The following is a 24,348-nucleotide window of genomic DNA, read 5'->3' as shown; positions in this document are numbered from 1 at the left end:
CTAGGGCTCATAGCGGCGAAACATAAAATAGCCCGACGACAGGGGGCATGGACGGGTGAATGCTGGTGGAAAGAAGGGTCTATGAGGGTCTGTGATACCTCGAGAAATGGGACATAATTTGGTCCACCTAGCTTACAGAGGCCTCTGAAGGGTAAAGGATAGCGGGGGCTGGCTGACTTCGATATTCCAGACAAGAGTCATTATACTTGCGATTGTTGACATAATGTTTTGACTGCTTTGTTTTTCTTTGTATAACCTCAGTAAAAAGATTTAATAAAAAAAAATATGGGTATTAACTAAACACAAGCAACAGCTATCCTAGAAGGAGGATCTCTGTCGTATTTTAACCTTCAAAAGCACTTGGTTGACTATCTGTGCTCCAAACAAAAACAGCTTTAAAATTACAGAAATACTTAGCATCAATGTTACTAAATAGGTTCACAGATATGATACAGCAAACAATTGTTCCCGATAGCATGGCTGTGCAAATTTTTAAATTGGGTACAACCTACCTGGCCAGCAAAGCTGTTTATGCTGTCAGATAGATATGAGAACCGCATAATTTGTGATGTTAGGAAAAGGCAAGTCTTGGAGTAAACTAAGGGTATTTCACAACTATTTAGCGTTGGTATACACTGTGTTGTTTGAATGACTCACAATCCCATTGTCTGGGAAAGTGTGTGAGTGTTTGTCAGACGTTATGCGTCAATTGCAGGTAGTGTTTAATATGGCCTGACAGGGAATCACGTTTTTAACTACATCAGAGTTCCTAAATTAGTCCCACAACCCCACACTTATCCTCCCTTAACTTCTCATTTCTGAAAAGTCCATCCGGGGCCTCCAATAGGACACTTTCCAGGTTCAAGTTGGACAGTTGGACAGACTCACAGTCCCTGTTCCTTTGAGAGTCGGCATGTCTATCTACAATTCTCCCAAATCCGTTTGTGCTACAAGTCCTCTGTATCGACAAATCAAATTTCCATCTGTGACCCGAGTAACAGCTGAGTGGAGTTTGTCAATCCATATGTACGTCTTTGGAAAAGTAAGAAACAGGAACATGATGTTGTGTAGAACTAACTGCTGCTGTTATCTCCAGAATTTCTCTTAGTCCTTGTTGCAAAAGCACATTGGAGAGAAGATCAGCAGACTAAAGTAGGAAGTTGTAGCATGGGTAGCCCCTTAGAAGAAAAATTTCAGTGTCCATCAGGAGCAGAGTAAAAACAACACAGGGTTCAATATATATTTTATATAGACTTAGCTAGCAGAACTGGGGTCAGTTAGCCTGCATCTAAGCAAATAGCTCTCCTTATACAGGTGTCCCAAGCAACCTAAGAGAAATTGACTCTTCAAGATAAAGCTGTCATGTTCCCTCATTCTGAATTCATATGCGACAGTAGTCAATTACGCAGCTACATGACAAATGTTAACTTGCCTTTCCCCACTTCAAACCACAAACATTGTAAAATGATTACAGTGGATGTATCTACTTGGCAGTGTTTTTTTTCTTTTTCACTGGGACCAGATTAACTGACCCTACAATTCTGGAAGAGTTTCAGAAGATTGCAGTAAATATACATACATATCCAGGCACAATGCAAACATTGCTCCTTGAACAAAAGATACGCACAAAAACTCCCCTCACCTCTTTTTCACGAGATTCCAGTTCTCTGTAGTGGTTTTAATTTAAAGACGTGAGTTTAGTATCATCTAAAATGTTTGGTGTGTACTTTGACACATTTTTTTGAGTTGTGCTATAATGCCTTTAACCTCCACATCCACTTAAGAATCTGCTTTGCCGTTTGGGCCATGCTACCACAAATGTGTGGTTCTCAAAGTTACTTGGGAAGTGAATTAGCAAGCAGAGCTTAGAAGGAGATACTGCATTGAAACGGACCTCAGATTGTTCTTACTGTGACATTAAACTGAGTCCATAATCCTCACTCCTTGCTCTCTGAATAAGACACGCTCACTAATTATGATCAGACGCTGTAATATTTAGTGTTCTAAATGCACAAACATCCTCCTAGTATCTCATATCCTAATTTCCATTAGAAACTTTCTTGCTTAATATCAGACCATCACAGTTCCCTGTGCTGGGTGTTCAACACCACCAACTTCTCCATCACCATCAGATTCTTTTCAATTTTAATTGACCAGACACTCCGACCATTGGGACTTTCCCTACCTTCTCCCCGTCTTCCTCCAATGCGGACGTCATTCTGCTGACTTTCTCCTTCTGAAGAGACAAATAAAGAAGAATGGGTAGGCCATTACTGGAGGTGTGAATCGTAGCACTTTCCAGAGAACTGAGATATACAAAATAGCCACCAACCAGCATGACTGAGACAATATCAGCCTTTGAGCTTCACAGGAAGGACAGTACATCTGTGGACAGGCAAACTTATGCCACACAGAATATATTGATCAGGTGGCTATGCAGTACACACAGTATTGATACACTAATTGTTTGTTATCCTCAGAACATTATCCAAGGCTCTAACAAAGACAAAAGGGCATTAGAAGTGTGTCTGCTGTCAGTGGTGAATGCTCTAGATATTCCAAAGCAGTGCTTTGAAGTGGGCTACAAAGGCAGACAAAATTGACTACAACACTAGATACCTACCAGCCATCCAGGATGGATCATCTTTGTAACAGTCTCTTGGCCAAGAATAATGAGGGTGTTTCCTGAGGCGAGGAGGGAAGCAAATATCAGGAGAAGGGGGTAAACAACATTGTAAGCCAGAAGACAGAGAAAGAAGCAGGGTCTTGTACGTATACTCTTACTAACAATTTCCATTTGTCAGCGCAAAGGTCTGTAAAGTAGAATTAGCAAGACTCCAAGGTTTATGACTCTCTAGGCAAGCAAGGCTTCCAGCAGGATGTAAATAGGAGAAAATGATTAAAGAGTGAGGCACAATAGGGGAAGGGAATTGGACAACGAGGGGAGGCCTGTTCTACTGGTCTACCAGGATGGTCAAAACTTTTGACTTTCAGTCTTTCTGTGTATTGGAATTTGTGTTGGTAAATCACGAGGGATAGAAACTTCACTTCTGTATATGCACTTCTAGTGTTTGTCAAGGCGGCAACAGCTACCCCAGGATGCTTATGTTGCAGGTTGATTTACATGGAGGTTAGATTAAGGTGTGCCCTTAGGCAGTGCAGAAGATAACAAGTCACTTACCTGTAACTTCAGTTATCCAGTATTGGTATCTTTCATAGATGCACATGATTAAATCATCCCCGCCATTGAGATGGGAGTCCCACGGTAATCTTATAATAGCAGCTAAATAACATTACCATAGGCTATCATGCACTGAACAATCACTGCATTAGTCCATCCATATCATTTTGAAAAAAGAACCAAACTTGAAATATGGCAAAACAGAGGACAGCACCCTTTGGAACACTCCCAAGAGAGGTACGTCCCTCAGGTTTTCTAGCACAGGTGAGACAAGAGTATTTATCTGTATATAAGGGATGCCTCTCAGGGGAGGAGGGTGGGTCGCATGTGAATCTATGAAAGATACCAATGCTGGATAACTGAAGTTACAGGTAAGTTGTAGTGTAGTTCCTATATTCACAATAGGCTCTGCGCATTGGAATAACATAAACGATAGTTTAGACGTAGGACTTAGGTCGACTAGGTCTCTATTGAATATGTTAGATTAAATTATCAATGCCAGCTAGCTCAGAGGTCACGAGAAACTTTCTCGAATTCACAAGAAGCGATTAGTTTCTGACAACCGCATAAACATGACAACTTTGCTCCCTCAAGAACAAGGAGTATATCTCCAGAGTCGCGGAAACAATAGATAGCTATTTTACTCAGTCAATCGTGCATGCTTAGTTTCACCAGAAGTGCAGAGAAACAGAGAGACGGGAGTTTTCAATAAAAGAGGTTATTTATTGAACAGTCTTCTTTCTCATGCAAGAGAAGTGAATTGCTACAATCGCAATACTTGTCATAAAGTAAAGTGCGTACAGTAAAAGGAGTATTACAAAATAATACTGTAAAAGCATGGTATGGTTTCTGAGCCATACGGTGTTTAAAATAGATAAAATATATGAATGAAAAAGACATTTGTACAGCGCATGTACACCAGCGGCTTCTTGGCCCAGTATTGGTATCTTTCATAGATGCACATGATTAAATCATCCCCGCCATTGAGATGGGAGTCCCACGGTAATCTTATAATAGCAGCTAAATAACATTACCATAGGCTATCATGCACTGAACAATCACTGCATTAGTCCATCAATATCATTTTGAAAAAAGAACCAAACTTGAAATATGGCAAAACAGAGGACAGCACCCTTTGGAACACTCCCAAGAGAGGTACGTCCCTCAGATTTTCTAGCACAGGTGAGACAAGAGTATTTATCTGTATATAAGGGATGCCTCTCAGGGGAGGAGGGTGGGTCGCATGTGAATCTATGAAAGATACCAATGCTGGATAACTGAAGTTACAGGTAAGTTGTAGTGTAGTTCCTATATTCACAATAGGCTCTGCGCATTGGAATAACATAAACAATAGTTTAGACGTAGGACTTAGGTCGACTAGGTCTCTATTGAATATGTTAGACTTAATTATGAATGCCAGCTAGCTCAGAGGTCACGAGAAACTTTCTCGAATTCACAAGAAGCGATTAGTTTCTGACAACCGCATAAACATGACAACTTTGCTCCCTCAAGAACAAGGAGTATATCTCCAGAGTCGCGGAAACAATAGATAGCTATTTTACTCAGTCAATCGTGCATGTTTAGTTTCACCAGAAGTGCAGAGAAACAGAGAGACGGGCGTTTTCAATAAAAGAGGTTATTTATTGAACAGTCTTCTTTCTCATGCAAGAGAAGTGAATTGCTACAATCGCAATACTTGTCAAAAAGTAAAGTGCGTACAGTAAAAGGAGTATTATAAAATAATACTGTAAAAGCATGGTATGGTTTCTGAGCCATACGAAGTTTAAAATAGATAAAATATATGAATGAAAAAGACATTTGTACAGCGCATGTACACCAGCGGCTTCTTGGCGCTTTGAGACTAACTGACACTGACAACAGAGCAGGGGAATTTTAATCAAATGCCTGTGCAAACAGCCACGTCTTCAGAGCTCTCCTGAACGCGTGATAGGTGGTGATATGGCCTAGGTCAGGTGGAAGAGAGTTCCACAGGCAGGGAGCTTGTGAGGCAAATCTTAGGCCTCCAAGCCTTTTTCGCTTGAACGTGCAGGTGGAAAGGAGATTGAGTCCAGCCGACCGAAGTGTTCGGGAGGGAGTATATCGGTGAAGCAGAGCGCCAATAAATGAAGGACCTTGATTGGTGAGGGCTAGGTACATGGTGCAGCCAACTTTGAAGAGACTGCGCTGAACTACTGGGAGCCAGTGCAGGCTTTACAAAAGCGGTTTCACAGAGCAAGACTTAGGCTGCCGGAAGACCAGTCTGGCAGCCTGGTTTTGGGCGAGTTGGAGTTGGTGAGACTGGTAGAGGGGGATCCCGATGTAAAGGGAATTCGCACAATCAATGCGGGACACTACTAAGCCCAGTACGATGTGAACCAGGGCGTCATGGGTAAGAAATCTGCTAATCTTCCTGATGAGGCGCAGATGGAAAAAGCAAGCCGACATCACAGATTTGATTTGATGTTTCATAGACAGATCATTACTGATGGTAACTCCAAGACTCTTAACCGAGCTCGATGGACAGGGGGCTTCGCCCAGCGAGTGCGGCCAGAAGTTGGGAATCCATGGATTGTTTGGAGGACCAGTAAGCACCAACTCAGTCTTGTCTGCATTTAGTTTAAGCTGGTTAGCATTCATCCAGCTGCTGATGAACACCATTGTGCTCTGAAAGTTCTCTATTGAGGAAGGGGAAGAATCAATAATGAAGATGAGCTGCATATCATCTGCATAATTGAAAATGACCACTGGTTTCTCCCTTAGTTTAGCAATCAGCGGAAGGATATAAAGATTAAATAATAAGGGGGAAAGGGAAGAGCCCTGGGGTACCCCACAAGTCAGGTCTTTCGCCTCGGACATGAAAGAGCCAAGACGAACTGTTTGCTTGCGGTCTTGCAAAAATGAGGTAAGCCACCTGAGCGGGGTGCCCCTGATGCCGGCGTTCTCGATCCGCTGGATAAAATCATGACTAAACGTACTCAACTGGTGCTTCTAAGATACGCCTACCCCGGTGTACCTAACCTAAGCCTAGTACATGGGAAGGAGTAAGTGAGATGTAGTTTGAGTTAAGATAGTTTCTGCCAAGAATCTGAATCAAGAATTCTCTAAGGGTCTAATCAGCTCCGTACATTGGTTATAGAATGAAGGAGGTCTTGTATCTCTCTCTCAGGACTCGATCTCCCAGCAACCTGCAAGGTTGACAGGGATACACTGGAGCTGGATTTCTCGGCAGGAGAATAGACAGCGTCTCTCTCAGTGCGTCAGCGCGAGGGTCGGCTTCTTTCGGCACTTGCTACAGCAGGGCGTCGGGCAAGTAGATAGTCGATCTGCTCCAAACCACCGTGTGTTTTGCTAGGGCAGATGTTGGTGTATGTATACCTGGAAGGTGCCGAGTTTGACGTAAGGTTGGACATAAGACGTCACTAAGAACTCGCAGTTCTTTCAGGACTCCGGGAGTTCTAGGACAAATCAATACAGAAGCAGGGGGAATTCCCGGGCCGCTGGAGGCTTGGTTTGTTTAAGAACGCGTTGTGCTTTCTAGGAGTCTATGGGAGTAGCCTTGCCGTATTTGGACTGCATTGGCTATGTCTTAATATGGGTATGATTCTTATGCCTATATAAGGATATGATTTGATATAACCACATAAGGGCATAAATCGGGAATATTTAACTAGAGGCCTAGATTCGTCTACAACACCCACTCCACGTATAAAGTCCATCATTACTAAATACTAAGAAATTTTGAAACATATCTATGCATGTGTTTTCCATCCCACCCCAAAATACATAAAATGCATTTGAAATGGTATATACACGATAAATGAGTATTATACTGTACATTTTTTTGTAAGCAGTGGTATCATTAAGATAATGCATGTATTGTACATTGTAATGTTGACTGAATGAAGCACGAAAATTACATTTATGAAATGGCTCTTAATACAGAAGAGAGGGTCGAGACCATTTCATCACATATTTATACAAGACTGTACATGTGCTAGAGGCATAGTCAAAATGTTGTCTCTAGAGTTTTCAAAAATAGAAATCTTGTTCTCTAAGAATAGTTCTACCTTAAGCAGAGTATCATGTGCCAAAAAGTTAAATATTTTGGGAACGGGGAAAAATAATTTCACATTCAGGAAAAAAATAGTTCCACAGTTTTTAGAAGTTCTGTTTATCAAAACTGAAGGTCGAATTCAGAGTTCAGGGAACGCTGTGTGCTCGTGTTTTCAAAAGCTATTCTTGTTGTTAGGAGAGAACATTAACTCAGACAGGCTGGCAAAGAATTCGTCTAGAACACTAGGTGAAAGTTGGACCATGTCCGAAAAAGTAGAAATAGTGCATATGTGAGATGCATTGCCGTCATCGGTGTCTAGATCAGCAATGGTCACAGAAGGTTGTACCTGTGTGCCGCTTTCATCTCGTACCCCACCGCCACCTAATCGTAATGGTGAGGTCTCAACGAATGCCGTCATCAGAATAGGTAGCCGCTGGGGACAACACGTTGCATGAGCCGTTACCGAACCAAGCAAAGTATCGATATCCATAGGTACTGCTGATGGGAGTGTGAGACAGACGTCTAACACGCATTCTTCTCCACAGAGCAGGCATCGTAGAACAGGTAGGATGCAATCTTGCCAGATTGGTCTGAACGAAAGAAACCAGGTAGTATTCAGATCTCTTAGCCGAGCCAAGCCGAGGACTTTAGTAATCCGATCTCGGTATCGCATTGAGGAGTTTTTCTTCCATTGTAGCCTGAGTTTTGTCTGTGGCTGGACTTGCCATATCGGAGCAGGAGGAACAAAAATACCATTCCTGCTACGAGTCCCAAGATGAGAGGCAGGCCGCCGAACACAGAGTGCACGAAATTCGGGAAGATGCTCAGGACTGCTTCAAAGGGTGCTAACAGTCCCCAAAAATTTGATTTAAATACATGTGCGATGCCACTGGTATCAGACATGTTTAAGATTTGACCTAACATTTCTACGAAATGCACGGGGTAATTTGTTGATAATAATGCATGTATCTCTGCTGCTGTCCTTGCGACTTACAGATCATACGTTTCTCTAGACGAGGTTAAAGGCACAGTTGTTTGTAAAAGAATGGACTTCATTCTGCTTAAAGTATCAATTCGAATAGAAGAGATATTCAGAGCAGGCCATATCGTTGCCTCCTTGTCTGGTTTGCTGTTTGGATACAATACTTGCATACAGCAAGTGACCCTTCATGTAACACTGACAAGATAGGCCGTTCCTGGCAACATGCCACAAAAGCTGCGGTCATGTAACATAACGTAACTGGCGTTGGAAAGTTGTCTGAAAAAAGGCTCTATTTGTGTAGCAGGGGTGCCGTGCAGGTGGCATGAAAGGTTATTTGATGAACCTTCGCAGGCTCTATGCAAGTTAATTCCTTGACACAGAAGTGTACCGCTCAGTGAATTTTTACAGTTGTTACCACTAAGAAATACCTCTTTTTTCCTCCCACTCCAACATCTATGTGTGTAAGGTAAATTCCAGTTGACTTGATGTACCCTTTACCCAACATTTCATACAGGCCCGCTGGTATGTGCTTTTGGCAATATTGAAACTGAAAAGTCGTTATCGGAATTGTAATGGTGCCATGTATTATCCATTCAATGACAGGTTTTTCGGAGACTGTCAATGGTAATATTTCTAGTTTTTCAATGCTCAGCACCGTATAGTCTGCCCCTCTTTGTGCCAAAGAGATTTGTTTATCTGTAAGGTTAAAGACAGAAAACAATGACGTTATGTTGATTAGACGCCATGGCACGTAGCCTGAACGGAGATTTTGTAACGTCCAGCCTAACTGTACAATAGAACTTAATTGGGACTGGCCATGTTGTAACATTAGCATATCCTGTTCTATTATATCAATAGCAGATGATACAATGCTGTCCTGTGAATAAATTCTGGAGGACAGACTCGTTAAACCATTGCCCACTACAGACAGTGTTTTTTCCAAATTGATACGATCAATTTCTCGTATTTTTTCAGCAGTTTCAATTTGTGTTACTTTCCAAGCTTCATTGTAAGCAGCATAGATACTGGAGTATATGAAACGTTTTTGACGCTGTCCCAACAAAAAATCTCGCAAGTCAGCACCGTCTTTAAGTAAGGTCAAGTCTTGCTTAATTTCAGGTAGTGTGGATTTCTGTAGCCATTCGAGGCATAGTTTTCCAACACTGTATGTTGTTACTATCCCTGGATGTTGTCTCTGGGAATATCTTGGGTCTGGCCTGTTCTGTTTGAACCCCTGTGTTTTGTTCAGGAATCTATCTTGACAGTTATTAGTGTCTGTGGGCCAGATCAACCATTTTCTCCAATCAGGATTAGTTCTGTTTTGGTGTAAAATATGGGATACGTCTATCTCCACATACGTAATGCTATTACTATCAGGTATGGGCTTTGGTATAGACAGTTTGTTTAAGTCCTTTATCCTGGCTAGGCCAAGACAGGTTGTTTGTAGAATGGTGTCATTCAAGAACATTATTTGTTCTGGGATCATGCAGGCTCTGAATAATGACCTTGTACCTGCCAGTCTTTTGTACCCCAGACACTTTTTGTCTCAATGTTGTTTTTCCAAAATTCAAAACCAAAAGTAGACAATTTTTCATAAAATTTTGCAGAATATATCAGTTTAGTATTTGTCAACATGTTTTTCATTCCTGTCTTATTTATAATCTTAAAATAAAACGTTTCTGGATCAGTGTTATTAAACCCTGAGAAGTATGGGAATTTCTCATAAAATGTTTTCAAGCTGCCTTTTGGTGGTGTTGGACAATGTTCCCATTGATTATAAGTGAAAACATTTCTAGGATTAGCAGATTTATGCAAATAGTGGTGTCCATAATGATTAAAGCAATACATTTCTTCATAATCTGACGAACCTTCTAAATAATCATGTTCTGTAAATTTTGCTGACATTTCTAAATCTGACATCATATTATTAATATTTTCAAAGTCCCAATCATCAGAGAAAGTGCTAGGTGATATAAAGTCACTTAAAGAAACCTTGAATTTATGTGGATATTTCAAGAGTTCAACCGGGCCATAGATGTCGTAATCAGTAGCGTCCCATGCTACACCACCAGGTATAGGAATGGCTGTGATGTTTACTGATGATAGTTATCTTTTTTCAATGTGAGAAGATCTGTGAGGCTTTAGAACCAAGTTGATTTTCTGACTTGCTGTGTCCATTGTACTGTATTTTCCATCAATCATTCTTCCCAAGCTTAAAACCAAAATGAGCCAGAGTAGGAGGAAAAGTACACCTAACACAATCCACTATTCAATCCATGGTGAAATCAGATATGTTTCTTCAAGTAGATGAAAGAGTTCAGTTATTTTTCTTTGAAAGTTTTATTTGCTGTCTTTTCTTCATGTTCACTTGGATCTTCAGAAAAGTCATCAAAATTGATGAAGTAGCCTAGTGCAGTTCTGTCAATTGTTGGAATTGCTTCAGGATTTACATTAATCTTTGGATTTGTATGGTCAGAGGCTACCTCAATGTAGACAGGTATTTCTTGACGAGCTGTTGCAATTTGGGTTTCAAGAGGCACAAGTTCCATGGCTTTGTTGCATAGTCCTTCTTTATTCACTGCAGGTTTATCAAATGTGATTAGTCTCTCAGTTTGAACCTCTTGGATTGTAGCAAGGTTTGGTCTTCTGCTACATCTTGGGAGTCCACTGGGCCTACTATTTATTATTGGCCACATGATTGTGGTTTTACCAGGTCGATTGATACAACTCTGTTCTCCTTTTTGCCAGCAAGGGGCGGTAGTACTACTGATCTAGTTCCGCTGATAGCTAAGACAGGTACTGCTTTTCTGTAAGCAGGCCCAAATTCCTTCTTCACCGCAATCTTTTCTCTGACCAGATCCCCAATCTTTGGAATCCAGACAGGTCTTGCTGGGATAAGTGGTTTTTCTTCAGTGGCCGTTGGCTTTATCTTTGTGTTACTTAGGCTTCTTCTTGTTTCATTTAAGTCCTGTAAAACAGCCAAACGATCTTTGATATCAAAGGTTTTTTGTTTCACCACTGAAGTCTGACTATCGAGGTCTTCGATTATTATTCTTGTACCAAACAAAAGTTCATACGGAGTGATTCCACCCAGAGAATTTCTTGGCAGATTATTAAGTCACGTTGGACACTTATTAGATGTTTGACCCACCCATCACCCGAACCTAATTCCCTCGCTGTTATAGATTGCCTTATGTCACGTTTTTTTCTCTCCACTACCACATTTCCCTCGGATGGAATGGACTAGAGTACCGCAATGCAATGCCCAAGCTGGCCATGGCCTCCTTGTAAGCTCGAGAGCTAAACTCAGGACCCTGGTCAGAATGTAGCATACCAATTGCATATGTGCCGATAAAGACTCGCAAATCTTTTATAACAGTTCTGGCGTCAGCCGAGCGCTGGGGCCACATCCAAATGAATCTCGTGCAGGAATCCACTGCGACCATGATATATTTATAGTTGCCATCCCTTTGTAAGGGACCACAGTGGTCCAGGTAAACACATGCTAATGGTTTATCTGAGATTAGAAGGGGCGTCTGTGCAGGTCATTTCACTGTTGATACCTTCATTTTTTGGCATATTTCACATTCTAAAACATAGTTTCTAGTCTGTTTTCTCATGCGTAGCCACCAATATCTCTGTTTCAATAACGATATTGTGGTGGAAACACCAGCATGTGCAGAGGCGAGCCCTTCATGTGCCCCTAAAATTAGTCCTAACCTATGTTCCATGTTTGGAATTGCCCTATCCCCCACTCCAGGGATTACAGCAAAAGGAACATTATTTGCATCAGTTTTGAATGAGTACTTTACTGGAAAGTCTTTCGGGAGTGTCTTACCATTGTTTTTTATGCTATTGTGATTTGAGAAGGCATTCATAATCATTTCTTCGCCATGTGGGCACTCCCTGACAAACTCTGGGGGCCAGTCTTTCTCTGCTAGAAGGATATCATAGCCTTTAGATAGATTCTCCCAAAAGAGACCTTTTTTTTCTAGTTTTGTCCCCTTCTATACGTAATGTTATTTCATATAATTTATGGGGTACTCTGGTGTCTGCAGTTTCCACCTGAATGTATTCATTCGTGTCCTCTGTCTCCAGAAGATTCATCAGGATCTTGCGAGCTATGTTCACTTCTGCTGCGCTGTCTAGCATTGTCTGGGCCCATTCTCCGTTCTTTAGTTGTGTCCTCAGGTAGTTTGGTTTGCCCTGTTCCCATCATGCACTGGGACAGGAACAGACTAATTTGCATATAGCCAGGTTCTGAACTGGGATGGTGCAGTGAGCTAAAAAACGGTGTTGGATCTAGCCCTGATCTCTTGACTGGGTGAGAGTATTCTGCTTAATTCAGAAACTCTGTCCATCACCACCCCTGGTTGTTAAATATTTTGTCCACCCTAAGCGTGGAAGGGTATACTCAGATGTGAGTCCCTTGCTCATTGCACCATCAGGATTCAAGCAAGCCGGGCCGCCGACGGCTGAAATGCCAGAAACCGGTCCCCGGAAGCTTGTTTCCTTCCCAGTGTAAAAATTGGCTTGGTAGTTTGGTTTGCCCTGTTCCCATCATGCACTGGGACAGGAACAGACTAATTTGCATATAGCCAGGTTCTGAACTGGGATGGTGCAGTGAGCTAAAAAACGGTGTTGGATCTAGCCCTGATCTCTTGACTGGGTGAGAGTAATCTGCTTAATTCAGAAACTCTGTCCATCACCACCCCTGGTTGTTAAATATTTTGTCCACCCTAGGCGTGGAAGGGTATACTCAGATGTGAGTCCCTTGCTCATTGCACCATCAGGATTCAAGCAAGCCGGGCCGACGACGGCTGAAATGCCAGAAACCGGTCCCCAGAAGCTTGTTTCCTTCCCAGTGTAAGAATTGGCTTGGTAGTTTGGTTTGCCCTGTTCCCATCAGGCACTGGGACAGGAACAGACTAATTTGCATATAGCCAGGTTCTGAACTGGGATGGTGCAGTGAGCTAAAAAACGGTGTTGGATCTAGCCCTGATCTCTTGACTGGGTGAGAGTATTCTGCTTAATTCAGAAACTCTGTCCATCACCACCCCTGGTTGTTAAATATTTTGTCCACCCTAAGCGTGGAAGGGTATACTCAGATGTGAGTTCCTTGCTCATTGCACCATCAGGATTCAAGCAAGCCGGGCCGACGACGGCTGAAATGCCAGAAACCGGTCCCCGGAAGCTTGTTTCCTTCCCAGTGTAAGAATTGGCTTGGTAGTTTGGTTTGCCCTGTTCCCATCATGCACTGGGACAGGAACAGACTAATTTGCATATAGCCAGGTTCTGAACTGGGATGGTGCAGTGAGCTAAAAAACGGTGTTGGATCTAGCCCTGATCTCTTGACTGGGTGAGAGTATTCTGCTTAATTCAGAAACTCTGTCCATCACCACCCCTGGTTGTTAAATATTTTGTCCACCCTAAGCGTGGAAGGGTATACTCAGATGTGAGTCCCTTGCTCATTGCACCATCAGGATTCAAGCAAGCTGGGCCGACGACGGCTGAAATGCCAGAAACCGGTCCCCGGAAGCTTGTTTCCTTCCCAGTGTAAGAATTGGCTTGGTAGTTTGGTTTGCCCTGTTCCCATCATGCACTGGGACAGGAACAGACTAATTTGCATATAGCCAGGTTCTGAACTGGGATGGTGCAGTGAGCTAAAAAACGGTGTTGGATCTAGCCCTGATCTCTTGACTGGGTGAGAGTATTCTGCTTAATTCAGAAACTCTGTCCATCACCAACCCTGGTTGTTAAATATTTTGTCCACCCTAAGCGTGGAAGGGTATACTCAGATGTGAGTCCCTTGCTCATTGCACCATCAGGATTCAAGCAAGCCGGGCCGACGACGGCTGAAATGCCAGAAACCGGTCCCTGGAAGCTTGTTTCCTTCCCAGTGTAAGAATTGGCTTGGTAGTTTGGTTTGCCCTGTTCCCATCATGCACTGGGACAGGAACAGACTAATTTGCATATAGCCAGGTTCTGAACTGGGATGGTGCAGTGAGCTAAAAAACGGTGTTGGATCTAGCCCTGATCTCTTGACTGGATGAGAGTATTCTGCTTAATTCAGAAACTCTGTCCATCACCACCCCTGGTTGTTAAATATTTTGTCCACCCTAAGCGTGGAAGGGTATACTCAGATGTGAGTCCCTTGCTCATTGCACCATCAGGATTCAAGCAAGCCGGGCCGACGACGGCTGAAATGCCAGAATCCGGTCCCCGGAAGCTTGTTTCCTTCCCAGTGTAAGAATTGGCTTGGTAGTTTGGTTTGCCCTGTTCCCATCATGCACTGGGACAGGAACAGACTAATTTGCATATAGCCAGGTTCTGAACTGGGATGGTGCAGTGAGCTAAAAAACGGTGTTGGATCTAGCCTTGATCTCTTGACTGGGTGAGAGTATTCTGCTTAATTCAGAAACTCTGTCCATCACCACCCCTGGTTGTTAAATATTTTGTCCACCCTAAGCGTGGAAGGGTATACTCAGATGTGAGTCCCTTGCTCATTGCACCATCAGGATTCAAGCAAGCCGGGCCGACGACGGCTGAAATGCCAGAAACCGGTCCCCGGAAGCTTGTTTCCTTCCCAGTGTAAGAATTGGCTTGGTAGTTTGCTTTGCCCTGTTCCCATCAGGCACTGGGACAGGAACAGACTAATTTGCATATAGCCAGGTTCTGAACTGGGATGGTGCAGTGAGCTAAAAAACGGTGTTGGATCTAGCCCTGATCTCTTGACTGGGTGAGAGTATTCTGCTTAATTCAGAAACTCTGTCCATCACCACCCCTGGTTGTTAAATATTTTGTCCACCCTAAGCGTGGAAGGGTATACTCAGATGTGAGTCCCTTGCTCATTGCACCATCAGGATTCAAGCAAGCCGGGCCGACGATGGCTGAAATGCCAGAAACCGGTCCCCGGAAGCTTGTTTCCTTCCCAGTGTAAGAATTGGCTTGGTAGTTTGGTTTGCCCTGTTCCCATCATGCACTGGGACAGGAACAGACTAATTTGCATATAGCCAGGTTCTGAACTGGGATGGTGCAGTGAGCTAAAAAACGGTGTTGGATCTAGCCCTGATCTCTTGACTGGGTGAGAGTATTCTGCTTAATTCAGAAACTCTGTCCATCACCACCCCTGGTTGTTAAATATTTTGTCCACCCTAAGCGTGGAAGGGTATACTCAGATGTGAGTCCCTTGCTCATTGCACCATCAGGATTCAAGCAAGCGGGCCGACGACGGCTGAAATGCCAGAAACCGGTCCCCGGAAGCTTGTTTCCTTCCCAGTGTAAGAATTGGCTTGGTAGTTTGGTTTGCCCTGTTCCCATCATGCACTGGGACAGGAACAGACTAATTTGCATATAGCCAGGTTCTGAACTGGGATGGTGCAGTGAGCTAAAAAACGGTGTTGGATCTAGCCCTGATCTCTTGACTGGGTGAGAGTATTCTGCTTAATTCAGAAACTCTGTCCATCACCACCCCTGGTTGTTAAATATTTTGTCCACCCTAAGCGTGGAAGGGTATACTCAGATGTGAGTCCCTTGCTCATTGCACCATCAGGATTCAAGCAAGCCGGGCCGACGACGGCTGAAATGCCAGAAACCGGTCCCCGGAAGCTTGTTTCCTTCCCAGTGTAAGAATTGGCTTGGTAGTTTGGTTTGCCCTGTTCCCATCATGCACTGGGACAGGAACAGACTAATTTGCATATAGCCAGGTTCTGAACTGGGATGGTGCAGTGAGCTAAAAAACGGTGTTGGATCTAGCCCTGATCTCTTGACTGGGTGAGAGTATTCTGCTTAATTCAGAAACTCTGTCCATCACCACCCCTGGTTGTTAAATATTTTGTCCACCCTAAGCGTGGAAGGGTATACTCAGATGTGAGTCCCTTGCTCATTGCACCATCAGGATTCAAGCAAGCCGGGCCGACGACGGCTGAAATGCCAGAAACCGGTCCCCGGAAGCTTGTTTCCTTCCCAGTGTAAGAATTGGCTTGGTAGTTTGGTTTGCCCTGTTCCCATCATGCACTGGGACAGGAACAGACTAATTTGCATATAGCCAGGTTCTGAACTGGGATGGTGCAGTGAGCTAAAAAACGGTGTTGGATCTAGCCCTGATCTCTTGACTGGGTGAGAGTATTCTGCTTAATTCAGAAACTCTGTCCATCACCACCCCTGGTTGTTAAATATTTTGTCCACCCTAAGCGTGGAAGGGTATACTCAGATGTGAGTCCCTTGCTCATTGCACCATCAGGATTCAAGCAAGCGGGCCGACGACAGCTGAATTGCCAGAAACCGGTCCCCGGAAGCTTGTTTCCTTCCCAGTGTAAGAATTGGCTTGGTAGTTTGGTTTGCCCTGTTCCCATCATGCACTGGGACAGGAACAGACTAATTTGCATATAGCCAGGTTCTGAACTGGGATGGTGCAGTGAGCTAAAAAACGGTGTTGGATCTAGCCCTGATCTCTTGACTGGGTGAGAGTATTCTGCTTAATTCAGAAACTCTGTCCATCACCACCCCTGGTTGTTAAATATTTTGTCCACCCTAAGCGTGGAAGGGTATACTCAGATGTGAGTCCCTTGCTCATTGCACCATCAGGATTCAAGCAAGCCGGGCCGACGACGGCTGAAATGCCAGAAACCGGTCCCCAGAAGCTTGTTTCCTTCCCAGTGTAAGAATTGGCTTGGTAGTTTGGTTTGCCCTGTTCCCATCATGCACTGGGACAGGAACAGACTAATTTGCATATAGCCAGGTTCTGAACTGGGATGGTGCAGTGAGCTAAAAAACGGTGTTGGATCTAGCCCTGATCTCTTGACTGGGTGAGAGTATTCTGCTTAATTCAGAAACTCTGTCCATCACCACCCCTGGTTGTTAAATATTTTGTCCACCCTAGGCGTGGAAGGGTATACTCAGATGTGAGTCCCTTGCTCATTGCACCATCAGGATTCAAGCAAGCCGGGCCGACGACGGCTGAAATGCCAGAAACCGGTCCCCAGAAGCTTGTTTCCTTCCCAGTGTAAGAATTGGCTTGGTAGTTTGGTTTGCCCTGTTCCCATCAGGCACTGGGACAGGAACAGACTAATTTGCATATAGCCAGGTTCTGAACTGGGATGGTGCAGTGAGCTAAAAAACGGTGTTGGATCTAGCCCTGATCTCTTGACTGGGTGAGAGTATTCTGCTTAATTCAGAAACTCTGTCCATCACCACCCCTGGTTGTTAAATATTTTGTCCACCCTAAGCGTGGAAGGGTATACTCAGATGTGAGTTCCTTGCTCATTGCACCATCAGGATTCAAGCAAGCCGGGCCGACGACGGCTGAAATGCCAGAAACCGGTCCCCGGAAGCTTGTTTCCTTCCCAGTGTAAGAATTGGCTTGGTAGTTTGGTTTGCCCTGTTCCCATCATGCACTGGGACAGGAACAGACTAATTTGCATATAGCCAGGTTCTGAACTGGGATGGTGCAGTGAGCTAAAAAACGGTGTTGGATCTAGCCCTGATCTCTTGACTGGGTGAGAGTATTCTGCTTAATTCAGAAACTCTGTCCATCACCACCCCTGGTTGTTAAATATTTTGTCCACCCTAAGCGTGGAAGGGTATACTCAGATGTGAGTCCCTTGCTCATTGCACCATCAGGATTCAAGCAAGCCGGGCCGACGACGGCTGAAATGCCAGAAACCGGTCCCCGGAAGCTTGTTTCCTTCCCAGTGTAAGAATTGGCTTGGTAGTTTGGTTTGCCCTGTTCCCATCATGCACTGGGACAGGAACAGACTAATTTGCATATAGCCAGGTTCTGAACTGGGATGGTGCAGTGAGCTAAAAAACGGTGTTGGATCTAGCCCTGATCTCTTGACTGGGTGAGAGTATTCTGCTTAATTCAGAAACTCTGTCCATCACCAACCCTGGTTGTTAAATATTTTGTCCACCCTAAGCGTGGAAGGGTATACTCAGATGTGAGTCCCTTGCTCATTGCACCATCAGGATTCAAGCAAGCCGGGCCGACGACGGCTGAAATGCCAGAAACCGGTCCCCGGAAGCTTGTTTCCTTCCCAGTGTAAGAATTGGCTTGGTAGTTTGGTTTGCCCTGTTCCCATCATGCACTGGGACAGGAACAGACTAATTTGCATATAGCCCGGTTCTGAACTGGGATGGTGCAGTGAGCTAAAAAACGGTGTTGGATCTAGCCCTGATCTCTTGACTGGGTGAGAGTATTCTGCTTAATTCAGAAACTCTGTCCATCACCACCCCTGGTTGTTAAATATTTTGTCCACCCTAAGCGTGGAAGGGTATACTCAGATGTGAGTCCCTTGCTCATTGCACCATCAGGATTCAAGCAAGCCGGGCCGACGACGGCTGAAATGCCAGAATCCGGTCCCCGGAAGCTTGTTTCCTTCCCAGTGTAAGAATTGGCTTGGTAGTTTGGTTTGCCCTGTTCCCATCATGCACTGGGACAGGAACAGACTAATTTGCATATAGCCAGGTTCTGAACTGGGATGGTGCAGTGAGCTAAAAAACGGTGTTGGATCTAGCCTTGATCTCTTGACTGGGTGAGAGTATTCTGCTTAATTCAGAAACTCTGTCCATCACCACCCCTGGTTGTTAAATATTTTGTCCACCCTAAGCGTGGAAGGGTATACTCAGATGTGAGTCCCTTGCTCATTGCACCATCAGGATTCAAGCAAGCCGGGCCGACGACGGCTGAAATTCCAGAAACCGGTCCCCGGAAGCTTGTTTCCTTCCCAGTGTAAGAATTGGCTTGGTAGTTTGCTTTGCCCTGTTCCCATCAGGCACTGGGACAGGAACAGACTAATTTGCATATAGCCAGGTTCTGAACTGGGATGGTGCAGTGAGCTAAAAAACGGTGTTGGATCTAGCCCTGATCTCTTGACTGGGTGAGAGTATTCTGCTTAATTCAGAAACTCTGTCCATCACCACCCCTGGTTGTTAAATATTTTGTCCACCCTAAGCGTGGAAGGGTATACTCAGATGTGAGTCCCTTGCTCATTGCACCATCAGGATTCAAGCAAGCCGGGCCGACGACGGCTGAAATGCCAGAAACCGGTCCCCGGAAGCTTGTTTCCTTCCCAGTGTAAGAATTGGCTTGGTAGTTTGGTTTGCCCTGTTCCCATCATGCACTGGGACAGGAACAGACTAATTTGCATATAGCCAGGTTCTGAACTGGGATGGTGCAGTGAGCTAAAAAACGGTGTTGGATCTAGCCCTGATCTCTTGACTGGGTGAGAGTATTCTGCTTAATTCAGAAACTCTGTCCATCACCACCCCTGGTTGTTAAATATTTTGTCCACCCTAAGCGTGGAAGGGTATACTCAGATGTGAGTCCCTTGCTCATTGCACCATCAGGATTCAAGCAAGCGGGCCGACGACGGCTGAAATGCCAGAAACCGGTCCCCGGAAGCTTGTTTCCTTCCCAGTGTAAGAATTGGCTTGGTAGTTTGGTTTGCCCTGTTCCCATCATGCACTGGGACAGGAACAGACTAATTTGCATATAGCCAGGTTCTGAACTGGGATGGTGCAGTGAGCTAAAAAACGGTGTTGGATCTAGCCCTGATCTCTTGACTGGGTGAGAGTATTCTGCTTAATTCAGAAACTCTGTCCATCACCACCCCTGGTTGTTAAATATTTTGTCCACCCTAAGCGTGGAAGGGTATACTCAGATGTGAGTCCCTTGCTCATTGCACCATCAGGATTCAAGCAAGCCGGGCCGACGACGGCTGAAATGCCAGAAACCGGTCCCCGGAAGCTTGTTTCCTTCCCAGTGTAAGAATTGGCTTGGTAGTTTGGTTTGCCCTGTTCCCATCATGCACTGGGACAGGAACAGACTAATTTGCATATAGCCAGGTTCTGAACTGGGATGGTGCAGTGAGCTAAAAAACGGTGTTGGATCTAGCCCTGATCTCTTGACTGGGTGAGAGTATTCTGCTTAATTCAGAAACTCTGTCCATCACCACCCCTGGTTGTTAAATATTTTGTCCACCCTAAGCGTGGAAGGGTATACTCAGATGTGAGTCCCTTGCTCATTGCACCATCAGGATTCAAGCAAGCCGGGCCGACGACGGCTGAAATGCCAGAAACCGGTCCCCGGAAGCTTGTTTCCTTCCCAGTGTAAGAATTGGCTTGGTAGTTTGGTTTGCCCTGTTCCCATCATGCACTGGGACAGGAACAGACTAATTTGCATATAGCCAGGTTCTGAACTGGGATGGTGCAGTGAGCTAAAAAACGGTGTTGGATCTAGCCCTGATCTCTTGACTGGGTGAGAGTATTCTGCTTAATTCAGAAACTCTGTCCATCACCACCCCTGGTTGTTAAATATTTTGTCCACCCTAAGCGTGGAAGGGTATACTCAGATGTGATTCCCTTGCTCATTGCACCATCAGGATTCAAGCAAGCCGGGCCGACGACGGCTGAAATGCCAGAAACCGGTCCCCGGAAGCTTGTTTCCTTTCCAGTGTAAGAATTGGCTTGGTAGTTTGGTTTGCCCTGTTCCCATCATGCACTGGGACAGGAACAGACTAATTTGCATATAGCCAGGTTCTGAACTGGGATGGTACAGTGAGCTAAAAAACGGTGTTGGATCTAGCCCTGATCTCTTGACTGGGTGAGAGTATTCTGCTTAATTCAGAAACTCTGTCCATCACCACCCCTGGTTGTTAAATATTTTGTCCACCCTAAGCGTGGAAGGGTATACTCAGATGTGAGTCCCTTGCTCATTGCACCATCAGGATTCAAGCAAGCCGGGCCGACGACGGCTGAAATGCCAGAAACCGGTCCCCGGAAGCTTGTTTCCTTCCCAGTGTAAGAATTGGCTTGGTAGTTTGCTTTGCCCTGTTCCCATCAGGCACTGGGACAGGAACAGACTAATTTGCATATAGCCAGGTTCTGAACTGGGATGGTGCAGTGAGCTAAAAAACGGTGTTGGATCTAGCCCTGATCTCTTGACTGGGTGAGAGTATTCTGCTTAATTCAGAAACTCTGTCCATCACCACCCCTGGTTGTTAAATATTTTGTCCACCCTAAGCGTGGAAGGGTATACTCAGATGTGAGTCCCTTGCTCATTGCACCATCAGGATTCAAGCAAGCCGGGCCGACGACGGCTGAAATGCCAGAAACCGGTCCCCGGAAGCTTGTTTCCTTCCCAGTGTAAGAATTGGCTTGGTAGTTTGGTTTGCCCTGTTCCCATCATGCACTGGGACAGGAACAGACTAATTTGCATATAGCCAGGTTCTGAACTGGGATGGTGCAGTGAGCTAAAAAACGGTGTTGGATCTAGCCCTGATCTCTTGACTGGGTGAGAGTATTCTGCTTAATTCAGAAACTCTGTCCATCACCACCCCTGGTTGTTAAATATTTTGTCCACCCTAAGCGTGGAAGGGTATACTCAGATGTGAGTCCCTTGCTCATTGCACCATCAGGATTCAAGCAAGCCGGGTCGACGACGGCTGAAATGCCAGAAACCGGTCCCCGGAAGCTTGTTTCCTTCCCAGTGTAAGAATTGGCTTGGTAGTTTGGTTTGCCCTGTTCCCATCATGCACTGGGACAGGAACAGACTAATTTGCATATAGCCAGGTTCTGAACTGGGATGGTGCAGTGAGCTAAAAAACGGTGTTGAATCTAGCCCTGATCTCTTGACTGGGTGAGAGTATTCTGCTTAATTCAGAAACTCTGTCCATCACCACCCCTGGTTGTTAAATACTCAGAATCCTCGGCATGTTTTACTTTAACACTAGCTACCTTTTTTGGGGGGGAAATTGTAATTTTTTACTTTGATGTGCCGGTTCCTTGTCTTTGGACTTGACGCGCTCTTCTTTATGTTCTGACCGTCCTCTTCTTTCCGATTTCTGTGACGAAGTCTGAAAAGATCGAGAGGGACGTGTATCATTATCTTGATATCTGTCATTTTTTCTTAAATTATCCCTATTTCTAAGGTTGTATCTTTTTTCAGAGGGCTTCCGTTGTGGAGACCTGTCCCCCCGTCCTGGAGATCTATTTCTCCGTTGGGGAGACCTTCCTCTGGACTGAAACTGTTTTTCTCTGGGAGTGGTTTGTTTATTACCCTCCCACTTCTTTTTTCGGAGTAATGAGATTATTCTTAATAAAGATTGTTTCAGGATTTTCAGTTAGTTGTGGTTTTAGTGGTTTCCCACCCAAACTATCTCTACCTAATTCTTCATAGCACTTTTCAATTATTCTGGCAAGTTCAAAAGGTTGTTCTGTTATTTCTGTTTTTTTTAATTGTTGGCAGATCACTACAGATGCTGCTTCTCCTTTTATGTTGGCTAGTAGTATAGCCGAGACTTGCTTAAAGTCTTTCAGTAATTTCATACCTAGATTTAAACCTGGCTCCGGACCGTATTCATTTTGAATCTGTCTTAGTACATCTGGTATAACCGCCATAGACGGAACACCATGTGTTTTTTTGTGTATATTGAAGCAAAGACTGTTCCCCAAGTCTCACAGTCCTCTACATGTGGTGCGATCCCCATTGGTAGACAGATTCTCATAATTCTGTGTTTTTCATGAGGTGTACTATCAGGAAATACTGCCTCTATTTGAGTAATTTTTTGAGCTAACCAGAACGGAATTTGTTCCCTTTTTGCGGGTAATTTGCCAATGACTGATTGTATAGTCTGTGAGGTGTGCTGTGGAATTTTTATTGCTGGTTGGACTGTTAAAGTCCACATGACATATTGGATCAATTGTCTATGTATTTTGATTAATTGTTTTAGCTGAACTAAAAGTTCCCTGTCTGACATTCCTTCAATGTCAGGATGTGGTGTATAGCTGGCTAGAACCGGCCATGTGGCTCCTGGTCTACCTAGTGGACCGAGCCTGGTAATGTGATTTTTAGGTTTTAGGGCACCATTAAACCAGAGCTGATGCTCTTGGTAAGTTAGTAGAATTTCAAAGTCATCGAAGGGAACGTATTCCGCTGGAAGTTCTTTTGCTTTGTAGGAGTGGAACTCGTGTGTCACAGTGTTTGCTGCTGGAAAACTTATCCATGAATAGAATACCTCTGTCTGCCGATTTTCATGTGCCTCTACTACAAATATGACTGTACCACCTCTTGATGATACTCCATTATTTATAAGTTCGTAAGTTACTCTCTTTCTTACATTTATCGGGATGATTATTGCCTCCGGGTCATTTTGGAGGGCTGTGTCATCTAAGACTGCTTGAGCTGCTATTCTAGCTCTCTCCCTTTCGTCTTCACTTTCCGACATTTTTGCTGACAGAAAGTTTGCAGAGCAAGTTTCAAGGAAACAAAGATTAGGTGCACAATGTTTTGGAACACTGTATCCTTCAATGTTGACTAAACCAAAAACTTATTCATAGGATTCTCCTCCTACTAAGTTTTGGCGGATATTAACCTTTTACCCACTCCAGACGTCTATTGGAGTTTTTATGGGAAAAAGGGGTATTTGTGAAAAGCATGACTAAGTTACTCTAGTATCTAGCATTAAATTATCGCCTTACCAAACGTTGGGCGCCATGTAGTGTAGTACCTATATTCCCAATAGGCTCTGCGCATTGGAATAACATAAACAATAGTTTAGACGTAGGACTTAGGTCGACTAGGTCTCTATTGAATATGTTAGACTTAATTATGAATGCCAGCTAGCTCAGAGGTCACTAGAAACTTTCTCAAATTCACAAGAAGGTATTAGTTTCTGATAACCGCATAAACGTGACAACTTTGCTCCCTCAAGAACAAGGAGTATATCTCCAGAGTCGTGGAAACAATAGATAGCTATTTTACTCAGTCAATCGTGCATGCTTAGTTTCACCAGAAGTGCAGAGAAACAGAGAGACGGGCGTTTTCAATAAAAGAGGTTATTTATTGAACAGTCTTCTTTCTCATGCAAGAGAAGTGAATTGCTACAATCGCAAAACTTGTCATAAAGTAAAGTGCATACAGTAAAAGGAGTATTATAAAATAATACTGTAAAAGCATGGTATGGTTTCTGAGCCATACGGTGTTTAAAATAGATAAAATATATACAATGATAAAACCATGACTAAACGTACTCAACTGGTGCTTCTAAGATACGCCTACCCCGGTGTACCTAACCTAAGCCTAGTACATGGGAAGGAGTAAGAGAGATGTAGTTTGAGTTAAGATAGTTTCTG

At 44.1% G+C, this 24,348-nt stretch overlaps 1 protein-coding gene across 1 annotated transcript in view; it reads right to left on the bottom strand.

Moving 5' to 3' along the window:
- The window catches only part of LOC144824482 (uncharacterized), a 695,244-nt gene that overhangs the window by 176,176 nt on the left and 494,720 nt on the right, over nucleotides 1–24,348 (bottom strand). Inside the window, exon 12 of the mRNA XM_078683566.1 lies at nucleotides 2,186–2,236. Within this exon, the coding sequence (XP_078539692.1) occupies nucleotides 2,186–2,236 (51 nt within the window). The remainder of the gene's footprint in view (nucleotides 1–2,185; nucleotides 2,237–24,348) is intronic.

This window comes from Lissotriton helveticus, chromosome 3_1 (genome assembly GCF_964261635.1).
Source record: "Lissotriton helveticus chromosome 3_1, aLisHel1.1, whole genome shotgun sequence".
Taxonomy (NCBI): Eukaryota; Metazoa; Chordata; class Amphibia; order Caudata; family Salamandridae; genus Lissotriton; species Lissotriton helveticus.
Note: the sequence above shows the minus strand (reverse complement) of the source record. Positions and strands in the feature narration are given on the sequence as shown.